The sequence below is a fragment of the Podarcis erhardii genome (genome assembly GCF_964252035.2).
Source record: "Podarcis erhardii genome assembly, chromosome: 10".
NCBI classification, from domain to species: Eukaryota; Metazoa; Chordata; class Lepidosauria; order Squamata; family Lacertidae; genus Podarcis; species Podarcis erhardii.
Window position 1 is genome coordinate 9,225,167 of NC_138500.1, and position 23,185 is coordinate 9,248,351.

The following is a 23,185-nucleotide window of genomic DNA, read 5'->3' on the forward strand; positions in this document are numbered from 1 at the left end:
GCAGGTCTGGAGAGATTGCAGGTGCCCAATAGCCATGAATAGGGCTAGGTGCGTAGAGTGGCAGCCCTGGGTGGGAAGGTCATTGAACACCCGGGCATACGTTTCAACTGTGAGGCCCTCTACCGGTTTGATGGCGTGCATCTGTCAGATGCGGGAAATGATGTTTGGCTGACTGACATAGCAAAAGGGATAGGGGATTGGGTTCAGGCATGAGAGTACTGGCGGCGAGCGATTGCTCGTGTGGCGGTTAAGCATTGGTAAGAAGGGGTTAAGAGGATGTGGGGGGGGAGGAACGCCATCACCTCCCCCCAGTGAGCGAAGGGTGGTCTGATAAAGGACTCCGGGGGGCGTGGCCCTGTCCAAAGCCTATGGAGGTGTGGGCCAAAGGCACGCCCCCGAACGGTGACCCGGGGGAGGTCCTAGTTGACGTGCCTCAGCAGGAGATTCCCCCTCTATGGTGTTAACCCTTCCCGTGTCTCCAGCAAATGGGCTGGAGCCGGATAGTCGATAGGACCAATGCCTAAGCCAATGCCTCTCATTCCTGAATTCAATAAAGTTGTGGCCTAATTCGCCCTTTTAACTTTAAATTATTGTGTCTTGTGTCTTTATTTATCCTGGTGGGGGGCGGGAACTTGCCACGCAACCCAGAAATGGTACCTCGGGTTAAGAACTTTGCTTCAGGATAAGAACAGAAATCACGCAGCGGTGGCAGTGGGAGGCCCCATTAACTAAAGTGGTGCTTCAGGATCCGAATTAAGTTCTTAACCCGAGGTACCACTGTACTGTGCTAAGCGCAGGTGGAGTCAAGATTCCCAAAACTGAGACTAGAGCTGGTAATATAAAATTCCTTCTGTTTGAACAATTGATGGTCTAGAATATGCTGCAAAACAGATATCAAGTTCCCAAAAATAAATGTTTTATGGCACTTGCTGGAACGGGATTCTTCTCTTTGTTGCGGTCAGAATGCCCACAAGTCCCTTCCCAAGAATAACACTCCTTCACATTGTGGAAAAATAGTGTTTGAAATGTCTGTCACCGATTCTGCATTCAGAGCAACTGCTTCACACAAACACGGCAGAAACTTCATCAGCGATGCCTAGGAGGCAACGAGATCAACGTTAACCACTGGATCATTGGATAAATCCTTTACGAAGGAAAATATTATTGCAACACCATCACTTACTCGTTGGCTCCCATGCTGTACCAGTATTACTGAACACCCTTTCATTTTAGATCACAAATACTTCCAGGAATGAGTGTGACAGGGTCCCAGCAGAGACGCTGATGTTCTGAGTAGCTTTGATCATTGCATTAGAAGTGACTGACGGCCAGCCTCGGAGGAATAAGTAGTGCTTTAACTGTCTCTATACTTGAGCTTACTTTCCCCCAGCTTTTTTACTCGGAAGTAACTAAGTTGCTCAAGGGACACGGGTGGTGCTGTGGGTTAAGCCACAGAGCCTAGGACTTGTTGATCGGCAGGTCGGCGGTTCGAATCCCTGCGACGGGGTGAGCTCCCGTTGCTCGGTCCCTGTTCCTGCCAACCTAGCAATTCGAAAGCACATCAAAGTGCAAGTAGATAAATAGGTACCGCTCTGGCAGGAAGGTAAACGGCATTTCCGTGCACTGCTCTGGTTCACCAGAATCAGCTTAGTCATGCTGGCCACATGACCCGGAAGCTGTATGCTGGCTCCCTCGGCCAGTAAAGCGAGATGAGCGCCACAACCCGAGTCGTCCGTGTCTGGACCTAATGGTCAGGGGTCCCTTTACCTTTACCTAACTAAGTTGCTCATGAACCATTTGCTTTTATGGGGTATTTTGTTGAAAGGTTCCAGAAGGCTACAGATGCCATTTTGGTAATCTAATTGGTAGTTGTTGCACAAATGAACTCATATACATTTATATTCTCTTGCTTTGATAATATGCTAATGGGCTTGCTTTGATGTTGCGCTTAGCTTCATCCTGGGACGGTAACATTGAGAGGAACATAAAATGCGTCTACCTGAAGTTTCAAATAGCCTCTCAAAATAGGGCCATGGAAGAATGCATACGGAGGCCTAAATGCGAAGGATCAACTGCAGTGCCTTTTCCTCAACTTACCACAGATATTGGACCCTATCTTAATGCGAACGTAGCCATCTATTCCCCACGCAGTGCCCCAGGAATTTCGAACAATCCAATAAGGAATGCTACCTGTAAAATAATTTCAGTCAGTTTTGTTTCGTTTAGGACATCTTTGGCAAACTTTAATGCCTTTCGTTGGGCAGACACGGAGAGACTTAAAAGCAGAGCCACAAGTCAGAATCCAGATTCTTTATGAAAAATCTGGCTTAGCTAGCACATAGTACTTCAATATGCAGAAGTATGTGTTAAATTGTATTGATGCAATTCACCAGGGGTTCTTAACCTGGGGGTTAATGGACCCCTAGGTGATTCCATGAAGGACTTCAGAGCATCTGTGAACCAGACGGGGGTGGGGAGAGGCTGGGATCCATCTTGGGCAGGCTGGCTGAAGGCTGGCTGCAATGCTGTGGGGCAACCCCCTTTTTAAATGACCATGTTGTAAGATCTGAACTGCCTCCACGCACACTGAAGGTGTGAATAGGTGAAAAAGAATATTTTTTAAAGCTACAGCAGTCTCTGCTGTGTCTCAGTTCTCAAAAGGAACACAGATCCTGGGTGATTGTCTGGGACCCAGGGTTTTGCCACCACTTGGCAGAGAGAGGGGGAGACACCCAACTTTTGTAACGGTTTGTTGCACAATGAAATCTTTAATAAAACTATTTAAAAAGAAAAAGGAAATGCATGCCACAATACCAGCCCAAACTTTGTCACTTGACTCCTGCAATTTTCTGAGGTAACAGTTACAAATGGACACCCCCCCAAAAAAAACCAATTAACACAGAAATGAGCACTATAAAGTTCTACTCTATTCCACTAGATTGTGGCTTTCTTGAGATAAAATGCTGGAATTAACAATTGGGGAAATGTCAGGTGAACGGAATAAACCGCCATGTGTACGCAGACATGGTTGGGATGGCACTAATATTCTCTGAACTGCTACATTAATAATCATTTAATCGGCGGTTGAAAACTTACCTGTCGTATCATAACCAGTAACTATAACAGCGTGATTTGCTTCTCCACTGGAGCAATGATACTGGATGATCCCCCCAAGATAATCTTGCCAGCTGATTGCATCTACAATTACTGGCAAAGGCCCATATTTAACTAGCATCCTCATCATTTCGTCTTCATGGCCACTGCAAGGTAAGAAGAATAGTCCCAGTCCCTCAGGGTCAGAATTCAGTCTAGCATCAAAATAGTTCGAAACCAACCAACTGCTGAGCACCTTTTGTTTGGCAGGTATCTAGTCCCTTAGGTTGCAGAAGTCAGTCTATAGTACAGGAAATAAACTTGCTGTACTAAGCAGAAGTTATTCAGAGTAGTATTGGTTTCCTGGATGTCAGGGAACTGACATCAGGGCGAGAGGTGGAGGCAGGGCTCCAGAGTGATGCCGGAGAGGGGACCAGCAGGGGGGGAAGGAATTCAGCCTAACACCAGTAGAGAAGAGAGGAAGATGGAGGAATTGCAGACAGGGCTCCAAGACCCTTCACCAGAAACTAGTGGAGAGAGCGCTGACACGCCCCTGCCTTCCCCTTACTTGCGCAGACGAGTTCCGCGCAGGGAAAGTAGGAGGAGACTTGGCGTCAAACAGCTTTTATGCTGGAAGAGGTTCAAGAAACGCCCACTGACGGATTCTGCAAGTGACTGACCGGTCATGGAGGGCGAGCTGTGAGCCTAAGCATGGTTGGGCAAGCAATCTAACTAAACTGAAGGCAACTTATGCACAAGTAACCCCCTCACAACCATTACACTGGACACATTCAGAACTTGTCCGTCAAACAGTGTCTGAGCGGAACTGTTAAAATTATCCAGGGAAACCTGAGCGTATGGCAACCCTTCTCAGCAGTGTCCAGGCAACTTTTGTGTCCAGATTTTCACATTTTGAAATAGGGCAACCCTATTTATGTTATTTTACGGCTACTGAAACTGGCAATTTCAACAAGGGTGTTTTTAATTAAGAACTCTTTCATGGTTTTGTGTATCATGCTACTTGGGAACTGCCCTCACGGTAAGCCAGCCTTTAGAGAAGTCTATTCATCTGACAAGGATCAAGAATCGCATTTTGCGCCATGACCTTATTTTTTCCTCACACTGGGGAACAAAATTTTCCTTGCATTAACACCTGCAGTTGTTCTAACCTAATTTTGACGTGCTGATTTCATATCTGAAGTTGCTTTTTTTCTGTAAGCTGTAGGTTTTTTGCAATTCATGTTTTTCACTTTACCATAATCTTTGTTTTTCACAGTGCAAGAATTCAATATTTTATTAAACACATAGCCAAAGTAGTACAATATGAGTATAAATGTAAGTGACTTATATAGCATTGAACATGACATGTATAGCATTGAAAATGACATGCATATCTATGTACGGTTGGAGGTATGCAAAAAATTGTATTACCTTGGGATACACAGTATACTGGGGAACAATTTTTTCCCATTTTCTTTTGTTTGAGAATTTTCAACTGTTCTTATATGTTCTTGCTGATTTCAAATCTGAAATCAATTTTCATGTACATGCTATACTTATCTTTCAATTTCCGACTTTTGCTGATATGTCATATTTACACTGGGGATAAGCAGACACGTGACACATTGATCTACCCTAACCACATGGTAATTATTGTTTTGCAAACTTACTTTTTCTTTATTTTTACAGTTTTGTAACCTAAATATTTGTATTTTTCAGATTGGACCACTTCTTCACCAGTGTTATTGCTAGAATAGTACTTGTGATGCTCAGTTTGCTGTGGGAAGACATCTTGCCAGTAGATACACCTCTTCCTGTAGCCTCTGCCCACCCTCCAATCTGCAAAGATTATCCACCCTGCCCATGGATGCCTTCCCCCAATGGAGATAAACCAGCTGGATACCACTCTTGATTTCTATAGCTATTTGTAAACCATTCTCCCACCACCATTTATTCTGAAGATGATTCACAAACCTCCCCCCCCCCCCCCGTAGAACCCAGTTAAATAACCTCAAGTAAGAACTACAGTGGTGCCTCGCAAGACGAAATTAATTCGTTCCGCGAGTCTCTTCGTCTTGCGGTTTTTTCGTCTTGTGAAGCACGGCTATTAGCGGCTTAGCAGATTAGCGCTATTAGCGGCTTAGAAAAAGGAAAAAGGAAAAAACTCGCAAGCCCATAGGGAAATTCGTCTTGCGAAGCACCTCAAAAATGGAAAACTCTTTCGTCTAGTGAGTTTTTTGTCTTGCGAGGCATTCGTCTTGCGGGGCACCACTGTATCTGCTTTTAACACAAGTTGTACTCCATGGCACTGTTTGTTCAGGTGAAGTGAGAAAAGCAGGGCACGCATTGCAAAAGAAACACAAACAGTACAAGCCCGGTCATGGAAGTTAAAAACACTTTCTGTGCCTCCTCTTGCATTGACAAGTCATCCTGCTCTGCAGTCAATGACTGCTCTGCATTCGGAAGGGAAATGAGAACTGTGGACGCATTTGCTGCACCAGGGGTCAAAGTCTCTCTCTACCTGGAATGTCAACATTCATGTATGATCTTTGAAACTCGAAAGGGAGGCAGGATTTAGCAAGGTTCAACAACCTGCTGCTGAATACTATAAAAGACGATACGATACGCTAATCTTTATTGTCATTGTCCCATACAGAACAACGAAAAATCTACATCAGACATTCAAAAACCCACAAGCCTGCTATCCCAGCCTGGTTAGCCCCCTAAAAACTCGGATACCCCATAATTAAATACAATATACTCCCATGGAGACTACCTTACACTGCGTTTAAAACCAAAATCGCATTTGGATAGAAACTGTTTCTCAGGCGGCTAGTCCTAGTCTTTATAACCCTGTACCTTCTTCCAGAAGGCAGAAGCTGAATGAGATCATTTCTGGGGTGAGCACTATCCTGCACTATCTCTGCAGCTTTCTTATGGCACCTGGAAGCATAGATTTGATCCAAGGTGGGAAGAGTGCACCCATTTATTCTCCCTGCAGTCTTTACAACCTTGGACAGCATTGTTTTTTCTCTGACCGTGCAGCTCCCAAACCACACACACAGACGAGAGGCATGTTTTGTTAAGAACGTCTGTTATGATAGTTTCCATGTTTTCTTAAAGCAAACATGTTTGCATCTCTAGCATGCAAGCTCAATACGTAGAAATACGAGAAGCTGGAATCCTCTGGATGTTGTTGGACTCACAACTCATGCTACCTCTGCAGCTAGCATGGCTATTTGTCAGTGACTATGGGAGCTGTAGGGAAGGTCGGCGGTTCGAATCCCCAAGACGGGGTGAGCTCCCGTTGCTCGGTCGCTGCTCCTGCCAACCTAGCAGTTCGAAAGCACATCAAAGTGCAAGTAGATAAATAGGTCCCGCTCCGGCGGGAAGGTAAACGGCGTTTCCATGTGCTGCTCTGGTTCGCCAGAAGCAGCTTAGTCATGCTAGCCACATGACCTGGAAGCTGTACACTGGCTCTCTCAGCCAATAAACCGAGATGAGCGCCGCAACCCCAGAGTTGGCCACGACTGGTCCTAATGGTCAGGGGGCCCTTTACCTTTGCCTCTATGGGAGCTGTACTTTCTGCAACACCCAGAAGGCCATAGATTTCCCACATGTGCAGTACTGAAGAGGTTTATAACCGTAGTAGTCACATGGAATGTGAATCTACTGGGCTAGTTGGGGGGGGGGGAAAGGACCCTGTGAAAATACTCACTGGTTGTTACCTTAGATCATAAGAGGTATAGCCTGTGATTGAGACTCCAAAATCAGAACGGCTGAAGTAATGGCACATTCCTGTTTCAGCTTTAAAAGAATACTCCGCATCTCTCACCAGTTTCACGCGTGTCTGCAAGAAGACGAATCAAACGAGTTGCTTGTGATTAAATAACAACACATTTTTGTGCTATTGAAAGTTGCTTTGGTCACGCCAGAGTCTGTACCCCTTAAATTATTTTATTTTCTTCCTAAAATGTACATATCGCTTGATTAAAAAAAAAAAAAAAGCCAGCAGCTTATAAGAATAAAACAATAAAATTATCAGTAGGAATAGTTGAAAGCAATTATTTTAAACGTTCAAAAATAATTAAAACCAATGAGGAACTAAAAGTGAATTAAAACACATGTCGACATTCTACGGGTCCAGGTAGGTTTTTCGAAACAAATATGTTTTTAGCGGGTGCAGTGGAGGCTCTGTTGTCTATAGGCAGGGAGTTCCAAAGTAACTGTCGCAATAAAAGATTGATTTCTTACAAATAACCCAGGGTTGCCAGTGAAAATTTGGAAAGAAAAGTTGTTGAGCTTTTTTGGCATTTTTGAGCCATTATTATAGAAAATTTTTGAGCCATTATTATAGAAAATTGGCAAAAATGGCACTGCCAAGAGCAGGAAGATGAGAGCCCGCTAGCCCTACTCTAGATCTCAACTTATGTCAGGGTGGGAGAAATATTGCCTCAACGGAGGTCACATGATGAGCAGATGCTGGAGCAGGACCATCTACAGTGGTACCTCTGGTTCAGAACTTAATTCGTTTCAGAGGTCCGTTCTTAACCTGAAAGTATTCTTAACCTGAGGTACCACTTTAGCTAATGGGGCCTCCTGCTGCCGCCACACAATTTCTGTTCTCATTCTGAGGTAAAGTTCTTAACCCAAGGTACTAAGCAGAGGTTAGCAGAGACTGTAACCTGAAGTGTCTGTAACCCGAGGTACCACTGTATTGCCCATCTTGCCTGACTTATGACAGCCCTGGAGATATCTAACTGGCAAAAGTTGGAGACAATACAGTCATATCTCATGTTACGTTTGCTTCATGTTACGTTTTTTCAGGTTGCGTCCCGTGGCGACCTGGAAGTACCAGAAAGGGTTACTTCCGGGTTTCACCGCATGCGCAGAAGCGCTAAATCACGCTTCGCACATGCGCACAAGTGCCAAATTGCGCCACGCACCTGCACAGATACGGCGCTTCAGGTTGCGGGCCTTTCATGTTGCGAATGGGCATCCGGAACGGATCCCGTTCGCAACCAAAGTTACCACTGTATTTGGGACTACGCAACCTTTGATCTACTACAAGAGGGGCGTGTTTTTCAAGTCTGAGATTTGCCTTCTCTTTACCCAACACTGTCTCATGTTAACGGAGCCTGTGGGTTTGTAAGAAATGAATACCTGATTCAGCCAACTCAGCGCAGTAACTGTAGAGCCGCCGCCGCAGCCTTTATTCTCGTATGAACAGTCGATAACCTGCTGCACGCTGAGGTTCTCCAAAACGTTCCCTTTAATTGCGTACGCGGACTCTACTGCGCTGACAACGCTGAAAGCCCAACAGCCGCCACACTGGAAAAGATGGGTGATGGATTAAAACAGGAAGCGTAAAGATGAATGTAAAACAAACATTTCACACAGAAATTTATAGGATAAAAACTCCCCTAGCAAAATTAATGGATATGGAACAGTCAAATACAAACAAAAGTCATCGGATCAGTGGCTGTTAAAATAAAGGATCAAGATCGGAACTGTCGTATTAGGACTAACTAAGAGTATTGGAGCAGGACGAAATAAGAACATCATTCCCCGAAATCCAGAACACGGGAAGTCATTCAAAATTGTTTAATTTGGTATTGGATAATTGACTTTTTAATCGTATTATAATTTGGTATTGTATTAATGTGGCTTTTGTTGGATTGTTATAAATGTAAATTAATTTAAAAATTATTTAGAAAAAGAATCGTCATTAGTTGCCCTTCATACTTTTCCCCCACAAATTTATTTCAAAATAGCCTGTTTTTCACATAGTTCCATACAGATAGTGTTTTATCCTGCGGTGTTGCTCAACTGGCAGTAAGGCTTCCATCAGTGGAACAGGGAAGGAAGCAATTTTCACGCATTTCCTGACCTCCTATGCTTCCATATATCTGTTCTAGAGGGCCCCCTCCCCGCAAAAAACTTTCCAGAGCAGATTTAGGGTGGCTTTGTGACTGTATGAGGACGACCGAAAAGCCTTACTGCCAGCTGAGCAACACCCATTGAGTTAATAAGGACACATTTCTCAGTTATACAGTAATCTGTCTTGCAGTCCTTTCCAGATTTGCGTTTCCCATCTATTTTCAGCAGCTGTAGACAGACATGGTTGGATTTTTTAAAAAATACGGCAAGTCCAGAGGCTTCACCTCTGTTTTTCTACTTCCTGTAATGAAAAAGCCAGTTCATATCAACCAGAGAAATGGTGCTATAAACATGCACCACTGCCGTGTCAACAATGCAGATGTATTCTCATCTCAAAAGGGCACTGGAACCCTCATTGTATTATCTTTTCTTTCTTTCTCTTTGCCAATTTATTGTTTTTTCCAAATTTTAAACAAATCAATGCCAACTTAAATAAAATTTAATGCAGACAAGATGACCTCCCACTCTTCGTCCTAAATGTGTCCCTGTCCCCCCCCCTTTGCTGCTTAATAGTACACACTTATCTCTGGTTCACAATCCATTCCTGATGTTCAACTCCCATTATTCAACAGCTGTTGATTTATCAATTCCTACTCGTACATTTACCGAACGATACTGTATACCCTTAAAGAACAAAAAAGGTTGCACATCTGTGGGAAAATGATTGCTTGTACATAAGAGCATGAGCAAAGTTCTTATTATTGCAGGGTGATTTCATAGCTAAAAGCATCCTTGGAGCATGATCAACGCGTGGACAGCTCATGCTGTCCTAATGATTGGTCCATGTAACATAGCCTGATGGTCTACGTGGTCTAGTGCGATGGCCCTTATCTGCTGGCTGAGAACAAGTGGCATCCCTTGTATTTTGTATCTTTCTGACTTTACACACAATAAAGGCTGTGCTGCAGCAGCTCTAGAGCAGCCAGATTTCTTCAACCCATCTCGGCGTGAGACTGATTATTTACGGATGGCGAGCAGGTTCTCGACACACATCCCCCTATCTACCGTATTTTTCGCCCTATAGGACATACTTTTTCCCCTCCAAAAATGAAGGGGAGATGTGTGTGCGTCCTATGGGGTGAATGCAGGCTTTCACTGAAGCCTGGAGAGCGAGAGGGGTCAGTGCGCACCGACCCCTCTCGCTCTCCAGGCTTCAGGAAGCTATCCGCAAGCCGTGGGAGAGCTGTGTGAAGTTGCGCAGCTCTCCCACAGCTTTTGGAGAGCTGCCTGCACCCCAAAGCCTGGGGGCACGCTGAGCTCAGCGCCCCCCAGGCTTCGGGCTTCGTGCAGCTCTCCCACGGCTTGCGGAGAGCTGCCTGTTCTGGGGGCTGGGGTCGGGGGAAGCTCGGGCTTCCCCTGCCCCAGCCCCACGCCTGGGGGAAAAATAATTCCCCCCCCCCTTTATTTCCCCCCCCAAAAAACTAGGTGCGCCCTATGGGCTGAAAAATATGGTATTTTAAAACATTACTTATTATTTCTGTGTTAATTTCCCTTTCTTATCTTCTTATCATCTTGCCTCATTTTATTACCTTAAGGTTGCTGGAGTTTTGAGGGAAGCCAGTCCAAAATTAGGCAGGAAATCAACTGTGGAACTTACCGCTTCTTGATTCCTCACGCTGGTAACGACATTCTTGTCCCTCCAATCAAACTTCGCTGGTAAGGGTGTTTCTGTGCCTTCTAGGCTCGTTCCCAGCATATACTTGGGAACTTTAAAAAGTCTACTTTGTAAGTAAGTAGCTTTAAAACAAAACAAAAGTTCTGTTATTTTCTAGTTTTGATTACAGCCACTTCAGAGACATTGTTTCTAAAAGCCAAACACTTGTATTTTTTCCAGTCATTATGATTTATAAAATGTAGATACAGTGGTGCCCCGCAAGACGAACGCCTCGCAAGACGAAAAACCCGCTAGACGAAAGGGTTTTCCGTTTTGGAGGCGCTTCGCAAAACAAATTTCTCTATGGTCTTGCTTCGCAAGACAAAATGTCTTGCGAGTTTTTCCGACTTTTTTTTTCTTCCCCCCCCTTTTTCTAAGCCGCTAAGCCGCTTATCAGCTGATCCGCTAGGCTGATAAGCCGCTAAAAGCCGCTAAACCGCTAATAGCGCTAATCCGTCAATGGGCTTGCTTCGCAAGACGAAAAAACCGCTAGACGAAGAGAATCGCGGAATGGATTCTTTTCGTCTTGCGAGGCACCACTGTACTGCCCTTCATCCAAGGATCTTATGATTTACAGCGCTTTACAGTACATAAATGCAAAAATAAAGCACATAATAATGAACAGAACAATCCCTCCCCCAGTTTAAAACACCAAAGGCCTGGGATAATCATAGAACCATAAAACTGTAGAGTTGGAAGGGACCAGGTGGATCATTAGTCTACCTTCCTGCAGTGCAGGAATATTTTGCCCAACATGGGACTTGAACCCACTAACCTGAGACTAAGAGTCTCATGCTGAAGGCAGCCCTGTTTAGGGACGCTTTTAATATTTAAAGCTGTATTGTTTTTAACACTCAATTGGGAGCTGCCCAGAATGGCTGGGGAAACTCAGCCAGATGGGCGGGGTATAAATATATTATTATTATTATTATTATTATTATTATTATTATTATTATTATTATTTTCTGCAAAAGTCTGGACTGCTCAATCTCAGGTCTACCCTAGACTCCAAGATATCAAACTATGAAGGGAAAAGATCCTGTTAGCTAAAGGGATGGTTAAATGAAATAAACTGAGAAAGGGATGATTAATAGTCTCAAAAGTAATAATTGTAATAGCAACAGGCATAATGAAACATTCTGACAGGTTGAAGCTCAGAGAGTCTGAAATTTAGGGAGACCGTAGATCTTCTCAAGACAAAAACGAGCACTTTAGTCCTGCTGTACACCAAATCATATCAAAAGGATGTCAAAACAGCTTGCACTGAAGATAAGGCAAGATGGTATTGTTTGCAAAAGAATTAAATATTTTGTAATGCAATACTCTGTACCTCTAAATTCTTCAGGAAACAAGTGGGAGAATTTATTTATTCCATAGACAGCAGTAGTGTTGTTGCTAGATGATAAGGAATTCAAATGCTTGATTCTCTTAATGCTTTCCTGGAAAAAACGAAAGCATAATTACGCTCTTGAAATGTCATAAAGTCTGTCTGTATGTTTGTTGGATGGCGTCTTGTGTACACCTCCTTCTGGCAGCTCCGGCAACCAAACTAGTGCCAAATGTCTTGCTCTGCTTTCCTTTGGACCACATCAGAGAGGCTGAGAGCTCCAGACACACTGCCCAGGCTTGCGCCCCAGGGAGGTCACTTGGGTTTTTCCCACCCCTCTTTTTCTTATTGTTATTTTGTTTTTTATAATATTTTGCTGTTATTCCATCCGGCCCTGGGGATTTCCCTACTTTTGTTTGATTTATTGCCTCAATTACTTCTTGAACTGAAATTTCTATATTTAATATCCTCATTTGATCCTCTGTTAGCTTTGGTAATTCACTATATTTTTAATATAGTTTTCTATCCTGTTTGAATCTTCAGTTCTTTTTCTGTAAAAATCAGTAAAATATTTTACAAAAGCCTCCCTTATTTCTTTTGGTTTCTCAGTTATCCTACCATTAAGCTTTATTCGATTCACATACGGTGGTACCTCAGGTTAGATACACTTCAGGTTACAGACTCCACTAACCTAGAAATAGTGCTTCGGGTTAAGAACTTTGCTTCAGGATGAGAACAGAAATCATGCAGCGGCGATGCAGCGGCAGCAGGAGGCCCCATTAGCTAAAGTGGTAATTCAGGGACCTCCGGAACGAATTAAGTACTTAACCCGAGGTACCACTGTATAACATTTTAAGTGCGCTTCAAGAGCGTTATTGGAGTCTGTAACCTGAAGTGTATCTAACCCAAGGTACCACTGTACAACTACAGTGGTAGCTCAGGTTAAGAACTTAATTTGTTCCGGAGGTCCGTTCTTAACCTGAAACTGTTCTTAACCTGAAGCACCACTTTAGCTAATGGGGCCTCCTGCTGCTGCCACGCTGCCAGAGCACGATTTCTGTTCTCATCCTGAAGCACAGTTCTAACCTGAAGCACTATTTCTGGGTTAGCGGAGTCTGTAACCTGAAGCGTATGTAACCTGAACCATATGTAACCCGAGGTACCACTGTAATAAACTTTCACCAACAGCAGCCCCACTTTCAGGATTTAGGCTTTCAAGTCTGACATCTTGTGGTGAAGATGAGGAGTACAAAAACTATCCACTTCCATTTAGTCACTGAAAAATATTTGTTGAAAATAGTCTCCTAAGCAGCTGCTGTTCACTGCTTGTCAATTTTACAGGGGGAAACATCTTTGAAATTGGGCTTCTTCTTCTTCTTTCAACTGCACATCAAAACCCACTTTTCCTGTATGTCTTTCTCCTTAACCCCTTAAACTCCAAGCCAGCTATACACGACCATTTTTCTCCCTCTGCATCCTTTGTTTTCCCACCCCTCTTTTTGTTATTTTATTTCCTCCAACCTTTTAAACGGCAAGCTCCACGTTTGATTCGGTTCGTAACAGCATACAGAGGGTGCCACAGAAAACAAGACCCGTAACTTTTGTATGAACTCTCAGCTGAATACGAAGCTAAGCTATTGGAATCAATGGGAAGCAGCGCTGGGCGTTGTTTATTATTATTATTATTATTTATTATACAATACATGTTATATATTTTATTATATAATAATTCAATATCGACACCTCCCTTTATCCAAAGATCTCAGGGTAGGGTACAGCATTAAGAACATTATTTAAGGAGCAGACTTGGGGATCGGGAAGGGGGTGGTCGCCAACAAAGCTTTACTCGAGAGTAGACCCATTGAAATCCATGTCTGGGATTCAATTGGGTCCATTAATTCCAGAGGGGTCCGCTCGGGAGTAAATTGTGCGGCAGATGCACCCCATACCCTTAAAGCGCATGACGCCCCCCCGTCCCCAAATCCTGGCACCTGTAACCCCCCATATCTGATGCCCGGAATTTATTTTTTGAGCGCGAGGAAGAAGCCATATGCTTTAAATATGTGTTGGATACGCGCGTGTGCCTTGGCTGTGCCGCCACATTTGGGACTGGGATGGAGATCTCGCCTCCAGCAGCGCGCAAGGACTGGGACTCCTGCCGGCCTTTCCCTCTCCTCTCCCCGCTCGCACCTACCTGCAAGGCGGCTTCCTCCGTCCCCTCGCTGCCCCTGGGATGCAAAGATCCGGGATGCCGACCCTCTCCGGCTCCCAGGAAGGGCAGCAAGCAGGAGAGGAGAAGCCACGGCTTCATGGAGAGCCTCTCCGGAAGAGCTGCGCCCTGGCGCCGCTTGGTTTTCTGCACCACTCGTTTTTTCCTTTCGCTTTGCTGGCTCCTCCTCCTCCCCAGAGAAGAAGCCTCAAAGAAGACTTTTACGCTTCTGAGCCCTCCAGCTGCCTTCGGCTCGGCTCTTTTGTTCCACTTGTCGCTGCAGAAAGCACTTTTGAGTGGTCCCTCCGGGAGGGAGGGAGAGAGGGAGGGATAAGAGGCGTCGCCTCCAGCCTTGCAACTTGGCAAAACTTGTCACTGCAAAAAAACGGTGGCTCTCATCTTCAAGGTGAATCTCTGGCTTCCCCCCTTTTGGACCTTGGGCTCTCCTTCCTTGGAGGTTTTTAATAAATAATAATAATAATAAATTTTATTTATACCCTGCCCTCCCCAGCATAGCCAAGACCGGACTCAGGATGGCTAAAGGTAAAGGTAAAGGGACCCCTGACCTTTAGGTCCAGTTGTGGCCGACTCTGGGGTTGCAGCACTCATCTCACTTTACTGGCTGAGGGAGCCGGCATACAGCTTCTGGGTCATGTGGCCAGCAGGACTAAGCCGCTTCTGGCGAACCAGAGCAGCGCACGGAAACACCGTTTACCTTCCCGCCGGAGCGGTACCTATTTAGCTACTTGCACTTTGACGTGCTTTCGAGCTGCTAGGTTGGCAGGAGCAGGGACCGAGCAACAGGCGCTCACCCCATCGCCGACCTTCTGATCGGCAAGTCCTAGGCTCTGTGGTTTAACCCACAGCGCCACAACACCTGGTAAAAACAATGGATTAAAATACAACTTAAAAGCAAGATTTAGTACAACATTAAAATGCAGCCCCATTTCAGTAGGAACTCAAATCAAAAACATTTTAGGGGTGAAAATGTCGAATCTTCACCAAGGCCAACTATAAGCATCCAACTTTAAGCAGAGGTTGGATGGCCATCTGCCAGGATGCTTTAGTTGAGATTCTTGGATTGCAGGGGGTTGGACTAGATGACCCTTCCAGCGCTACGATTCTAGATTCTAATTTCCCCTTACAGAACTCTTGTGGGATTTCAAAATATCCCACTTAGATCCCGGAAGGAAGCTTTTGATTTCACCTAGACCCTCTCTATGACAGACCCTTATTACTGTACTTACAGGTAGGTAGCTGTGTTGGTGCAATGACAAACCTAGACAGCATCTTAAAAAGCAGAGACATCACCTTGCCAACAAAGGTCCGTATAGTTAAAGCTATGGTTTTCCCAGTAGTGATGTATGGAAGTGAGAGCTGGACCATAAAGAAGGCTGATCGCCAAAGAATTGAATTCTGGTGCTGGAGGAGACTCTTGAGAGTCCCATGGACTGCAAGAAGATCAAACCTCTCCATTCTGAAGGAAATCAGCCCTGAGTGCTCACTGGAAGGACAGATCCTGAAGCTGAGGCTCCAGTACTTTGGCCACCTCATGAGAAGAGAAGACTCCCTGGAAAAGACCCTGATGTTGGAAAAGATGGAGGGCACAAGGAGAAGGGGATGACAGAGGACAAGATGGTTGGACAGTGTTCTCGAAGCTACCAGCATGAGTTTGACCAAACTGCGGGAGGCAGTGGAAGACAGGAGTGCTTGGCGTGCTTTGGTCCATGGGGTCATGAAGAGTCGGACACGACTAAACGACTAAACAACAACAACAACAAAGCTGTGTTGGTCTGCCGTAGTCAAAATAAAATAAAATAAAATAAAATAAAATAAAATAAAATAAAATAACAAAATTCCTTCCAGTAGCACCTTAGAGACCAACTTCAGATGCTCTATTTCTTATTTACTGCACTTGTATCCCAAGGTGGCTTACCCAGGTGTTTAGAAACGTTGGCGGGAATTTTAATCTGTTAATATTTTACATGTTTCCATGTTTTAATGCATTGAAACTTTTTTCCTGATTTTATGGTTTTATCTTTTTTGTAAACGTGCTTTGAGGTATTGTTTTGAGGGGTTGTTTTTTTCAATCAAGCAGTATGTAAATTTTATGAAATAAAATTTTAAAAATGAACATATGCTTCTCCTCTCTCCTTGCTTAATCCACACAACACCCCTGGCGTGAAGGTAAGGCAGAGAGGCAGTGACTGGCCCCCAAGGTCACCCACTGAGCCAGTGGAGATTCGAACCCGCGTCTCCAAGGGTCTCCCATAACCCTAAACCACCACAGGGCACTTCCACTTTTATTAAAAAGACACTCTGTTAAAAAGAGGTTGGTGCCAGCAAGGGACATGAAAACAAAATGGTTTGCTCTTTCTGTGCTGGACATGACATTCTTGTGACTAGATTAATCATTCATTTCATTAAGGTCAACATCTGGACGTTTCACCATCAGTACAAGCCATGAGTCGAGAAGTTATTGTTCACTGTGGAGAGCAGGCATTGCCAGGAATTTATTCCATTTTTATTTATTTTTTTTCAAAATGTGGGAGCTAACCTGGAGGGAGGTGGAACTGGAGAACAGAAATATACGCAAGGAGCGACAGGTCTTGTTTTGGGGTGTGTGTGCTTCTTTCTTTCTTTTTTCTTTTTTATTAGGAATTTAAACAGAACACATTATCTTAAAACATATCATCCTTAATTCCCCCCATTAATCTCCCTCCCCCCTCCCTCCCATAAAACAACCCGCCCCCCCTGACTTCCCTCAGTTCCAATCTCTGGTTTCTCTATAAACACTATTCTCTGCATATTACAACATTGTTTTAATCCTTAATTTGTCTAACTGGTTATTATCAATAAAAAGTTTGTGAGTGTTTAATCAAAACCTGCCAAGGAGTCCAATTCACTTTGTTGCATCTTTAAATACTGTATTTTTCGCCCCATAGGGCGCACTGCCCCATAGGACGCACCTAGTTTTTTGGGGGTGGGGGAAATAAAGGGGAAAAAATTATTTCCCCCCCAGGCGCGGGGCTGGTGCGGGAGATGCCGGAGCTTCCCCCGACCCCAGCCCCCAGAACAGCCTGCTATCCGCAAGCCTAGGGAGCCCGGCGGGAAGTCCGGACTCAGGATGGCTAAAGGTAAAGGTAAAGGGACCCCTGACCTTTAGGTCCAGTTGTGGTCACTCTGGGGTTGCAGCACTCATCTCGCTTTACTGGCTGAGGGAGCCGGCGTACAGCTTCTGGGTCATGTGGCCAGCATGACTAAGCCGCTTCTGGCGAACCAGAGCAGCTCACGGAAACGCCATTTACCTTTCCGCCGGAGTGGTACCTATTTATCTACTTGCACTTTGATGTGCTTTCGAACTGCTAGGTTGGCAGGAGCAGAGACCGAGAAACGGGAGCTCACCCCGTTGTGGGGATTCGAACCGCCGACCCTCTGATCAGCAAGTCCTAGGCTCTGTGGTTTAACCCACAGCACCACCCGCGTCCCCTCCTATATATTTACTGCACTGTAATTACAGGTGTGGGTGACCTTTGGCTGCCCAGATGTTGCTGGATTACAACTTCCAAATGTACTGGCTGGGCCTGATGGGAGTTGGAGCCCAACATCTGGAAAGTCACAGGCAAACCATTGTTGCTGCAATTCTAGGTTGGGCTGCCCTTGTAGACAGTCGGAAAACTACCTTTGATCCAAAACACAACTAGGATTTTAACTGGGGCCCAGCTGCTGGATTAAATTATTTTAGGCTTGTATTACCTTTACTTGTTTCTGGGCTCAACTGAGCATACAAATGTTAATCTTCAAAGGTCTTGTCAGTCTATGACCTGGTTACCTTAAGAACCGCCTACCCACTTAAAAAGCTGTCGTGCCTGAAGATCAGCTTCAGACGCTCTGCCCTGTGTCCCTTCCTTATTAGCAGTGCAATTAGAAAAAATACAAGAGGTACGACTTTGGTGGCGCAATAAACTTGTCAGAGAGATTTGTCAGAATCCTCTTCCTGTGTTCAGATGGGTGTTCAAGCAGGATTCTTGGATTGTTAAATGTTTGCTGCTGGGATGCTTTGATTGGTCTGTTCTTGCAATGACATCACACGAATAATTACTGTTTGCTGCGATGGATTTATTGGTTGCTTTGAATATTACGTAAAAAGGGCTAAAAATACTGATTAACAAAAGTGCCAAATTTGAGACACATCACTATATGTCTTTCTTTTTCCTTTCCTTCTCCTCCTGCGAGGAGGCTACATTTTAATATTTTAATGTTTCAATATTTTAATGTTGTATTTTAATTTTGTTTTTAAGTTGTAATCATTCAACTTGTTTTTATTATTGCTTGTAATCCGCTCTGAGCCCGGCCTTAGCTGGGGAAGGCGGGGTATAAATAAATAAATAAATAATAATAATAATAATAATTATTATTATTATTATTATTATTATTATTATTATTATTATTATTATTATATAAAATGCTAAAATAACCAAACTGAAGCATTACAGAGAAGGGTCTTATGTGTCGTTTAAATAATGGGTAGGCAAACTAAGGCCCGGGGCCGGATCCGGCCCAGGGATGGTCCGGGAGTCAGTGTGTTTTTACATGAGTAGAATGTGTCCTTTTATTTAAAATGCATCTCTGGGTTATTTGTGGGGCATAGCAATTTGTTCACCCCCCCAAAAAAATATATAGTCCAGCTCCCCACAAGGTCTGAGGGACAGTGGACCGGTCCCTGCTGAAAAAGTTTGCTGACTCCTGGTTTAGATTTTAAGCCTGAGAACCAAGGCTGCCTCTTTTTAAAAGTTTCTCTCTATAAGCTCTTGGGAGTCTTTTCTGCTGAAGAGCAGAGTAGAAATACTTTGCAGATATAAGAAAACAGTCTCAACACTTGCGCTGTGCGACTCCTGCAGATTAAAGGAATATTTGGGAATGTTAGACAATACTGTCTGGAAAAGACTCTGATGTTGGGAAAGATGGAGGGCACAAGGAGAAGGGGACGATGGAGGATGAGATGGTTGGACAGCGTTCTTGAAGCTACCAGCATGAGTTTGACCAAACTGCGGGAGGCAGTGGAAGACAGGAGTGCTTGGCGTGCTCTGGTCCAGGGGGTCGGACACGACTAAACGACTAAACAACAACAAAGACAATATTGTAGTCATTCTCAACCCAGTTAATTCAGAAAACACAAGTGGCTCCATGGAAGAGGTCAGACTACACAAGAGGAGGCAGGAAAGATTTCTTCTTGTTTCTCACAGTAAACATTTTGCACAACTCAAGCTATGAATAATGTGGGTCTTCCGCAAAGGCTCAACTCCAAAGGTGACGCAATCGCTGTCCACCACTTGCACAGGAGAAACTTAGCAGAAGAACAAGGCAGTGTGGCATAGCAGTCGCTGCTTCTCAGCCCAACCTATGCTCAGAGGCAGAGCATTTACTTTGCAAGCAGAAGGTCCAGGGTTGGCATCAGTCCCTGCTGGCACCTATTCAGGTAGGGCTGGGAGAGGCTCCTGCCTGGAAACCTGGGAAGTTGCTGCCAGTCAGTGTAGACTCTACTGAGCTAGATGGACAAACGGTCTGATGGTATGAAGCAGTTTCCAGTGTGGATAAAAATGAGAAGGGTGAATAGAACCATCCATGTTTATAATATAATAACCATCCATGTTTATAATAATAATAATAATAATAATAATAATAATAATAATAATAATAATTTATTTATACCCCGCCCATCTGGCTGAGTTTCCCCAGCCACTTCTGGGCGCCTTCCAATCAAGTGTTAAAAATAACACAGCATTAAATATTAAAAACTTCCCTAAAGAGGGCTGCCTTCAGATGTCTTTTAAGGAGAAGATAGCTGCTTATTTCCTTCACATCTGGTGGGAGGGCGTTCCTGTCAGCATCGCCCTTGAGCCAGTGTACCAACTGGACTCATGCACTACAGCCCCGACTGGGCTAGGCGAGCTGGGTAGCACTGCCAGAGACCTCCTTTCCCACAGGAACAGGTCACAGTGCTGTGGACTCACAGCTTGGAGCTGAGAGCACCGGATTCACTGTCTCAATTATACAGTCGTTGCGCAGCAGCGTTTTGCAGAGTCTTGCAGAGTATAAACTACTCGGAGAGCAGCTCTGTAAAATATCCTCCTTTATTCTATAACTACAGCTATAATACAAAACTATATACAGAGCTAAATATTCTGAGCATAAATCAACGCTATACTCTGAGTGCCTGCAGCTGCTCTTAGCAGCAATCTTATCTACAAACACAATCTCTTACACTCTCTCTCCGACACACTGACTGACTCTATCACTCACAGAGACTGACTCACTTGATTAAGTAGAGAGCAGTACATTGCTCCTCCTCTCTGTAGAGTCAGCAGAGACCTCAGGAGATCATCAGGAGATTCTTGGGTATGGGAGGGGTGAAATCTCCTCAGTTCCACAGGCGGGGGCCACTACCGAGAAGGCCCTCTGCCTGGTTCCCTGTAACCTCACTTCTCACAATGAGGGAACTGCCAGAAGGCCCTCAGTGCTGGACCTCAGTGTCCGGGCAGAATGATGGGGGTGGAGATGCTCCTTCAGGTATAATGGGCCGAGGCCGTTTAGGGCTTTAAAGGTCAGCACCAGCACTTTGAATTGTGCTCGGAAACGTACTGGGAGCCAATGCAGATCTCTCAGGATGGGTGTTATGTGGTCCCGGCGGCCACTCCCAGTCACCGGTCTAGCTGCCACATTCTGGATTAATTGCAGTTTCCGGGTCACCTTCAAAGGTAGCCCCACGTAGAGCTCATTGCAGTAGTCCAAGCAGGAGATAACTAGAGCATGCACCACTCTGGCGAGACAGTCCACGGGCAGGTAGGGTCTCAGCATGCGTACCAGATGGAGCTGGTAGACAGCTGCCCTGGACACAGAATTAACCTGCGCCTCCATGGACAGCTGTGAGTCCAAAATGACTCCCAGGCTGCGTACCTGGTCCTTCAGGGACACAGTTACCCCATTCAGGGCCAGGGAGTCCTCCACACCCACCCGCCCCCGTCCCCCAAGAACAGTACTTCAGTCTTGTCAGGATTCAACCTCAATCTGTTAGCTGCCATCTATCCTCCAACCGCCTCCAGGCACTCACACAGGACCTTCACCGCCTTCACTGGTTCTGATTTAAAAGAGAGGTAGAGCTGGGTATCACCTGCTTACTGATGAACACCCAGCCCAAACCCCCTGATGATCTCTCCCAGGGGCTGCATGTAGATATTAAAAAGCATGGGGGAGAGGACGGAACCCTGAGGCACCCCACAACAGCGGGAGAAGGACCCTGGCTCCACATGGGTGGGAGAAAAATATTGGGCTGCAAGGGAGGAAGAGGAGGAGAAGGGATGGGTGCCTTGCCATGCTGTACCTCCCAGGAAGTCCGCCCCCCATTTCCTCCTCCCCTTTTCTGCACCTTCTGTTTTGCTTGCTGGAGGACGTCTAGTAGAAGGGAGCAGATCCACAGCAGGCATTTAAAGCACATGACTCCTGCCGCCACCAAGAATCCTGGGAACTGCAGTGTGGGTGCTGGGAATTGTAGTGTGTGCGGGGGAAACTACAGTTCCTATGATTCTTTGTGGGGACGTCGTGTGCTTTATATGCAGGGTGTGGATCCGGCCAGCAGGATCTCTTGCCAGCAGGGTTGAAAGAGCCAACAGGAGCGAAGGAAGGATAACAACAGGAAGATTTAAAGAAGGAACTATTGGAAACAGTAGAAACATAAGATTGGACCCCACTGAACTTGAAGCATGGGAAGCCCCAACAAAAATTTATAATTTGGCAAAATATTTGGACTTTATGATATGTATTTGTATAATCTGGAATATTTAATGTGATCTGATTGGATTGTTAAAATGGAAAACTTAATAAAAATTATTATAAAAGAAAGAAAGAAAGGGCCAACAGGAGCTGCAAAGCTGAGCTCCGTGGAGAAAAAAGGTGGGCTATCAATGCAAGAAATAAATATCACACAAGGAATTTAAGTGGTTTGCGCTGGGACACAGTGTGGGACCCACACAGTCTAAGTTAGTGTCAAGCAGCATCCGTTTTTTCTCTCCGACTACTACGTCAGGGAAAACCCCAGAGGGGTGACCGCCTCTATCCGGGCAGTTTCCTCCCCGCCTCCTCTCCTTCCCCGGAGTCATTTTCCCATGACGCACATAAGTGTCCATTTCCCCTTATTTCTCAGCTGCAGAGACAGAAACATTATAGAATAGCACGCCATGCTGTGAATAGAGGGTTACCGAGGTTTCACAGCCCAAGCCATTCATAAAAAATACAGTGGGACCTCGGGTTGCAGACGCTTCAGGTTACAGACTCCCCTAACTCAGAAATAGTACCTCGGGTTAAGAACTTTGCTTCAGGATGAGAACAGAAATTGTGCGGCGGCAGCGGGAGGCCCCATTAGCTAAAGTGGTACCTCAGGTTAAGAACAGTTTCAGGTTAAGAACGGACCTCCGGAATGAATTAAGTTCTTAACCTGAGCTACCATTGTAAATCTCTTCCAGTGCTCAGGGGAGCGGACCATAAAAATAATACAGTGGTACCTCAGGTTACATACGCTTCAGGTAACATATGCTTCAGGTTACAGACTCCGCTAACCCAGAAATAGTACCTCGGGTTAAGAACTTTGCTTCAGGATGAGAACAGAAATTGTGCAGCGGCAGTGGGAGGCCCCATTAGCTAAAGTGGTACCTCAGGTTAAGAACAGTTTCAGGTTAAGAACGGACCTCCGGAATGAATTAAGTTCTTAACCTGAGCTACCATTGTAAGTCTCTTCCAGCGCTCAGGGGAGCGGACCATAAAAATACTGTGGTACCTCGGGTTAAGTACTTAATTCGTTCCAGAGGCCCATACGTAACCTGAAACTGTTCTTAACCTGAAGCACCACTTTAGCTAACGGGGCCTCCTGCTGCCGCTGTGCCGCCGGAGCACGATTTCTGTTCTTATC

The 23,185-nt window shown here is 45.0% G+C and overlaps 1 protein-coding gene across 1 annotated transcript; it reads right to left on the minus strand.

The window, feature by feature from the left end:
* Positions 1 to 731: 731 nt before the first annotated feature.
* On the minus strand, positions 732 to 14,510 carry CTSO (cathepsin O). The gene is made up of 8 exons (XM_081880167.1): positions 14,209 to 14,510; positions 12,018 to 12,126; positions 10,631 to 10,770; positions 8,257 to 8,424; positions 6,822 to 6,943; positions 3,097 to 3,260; positions 2,098 to 2,190; positions 732 to 1,096 (listed from the first exon to the last, which is right to left on the minus strand). The coding sequence occupies exons 1-8, from the start codon at positions 14,323 to 14,325 to the stop codon at positions 1,062 to 1,064; spliced, it is 948 nt and encodes a 315-aa protein (XP_081736293.1). The 5' UTR covers positions 14,326 to 14,510; the 3' UTR covers positions 732 to 1,061.
* Positions 14,511 to 23,185: the final 8,675 nt, after the last annotated feature.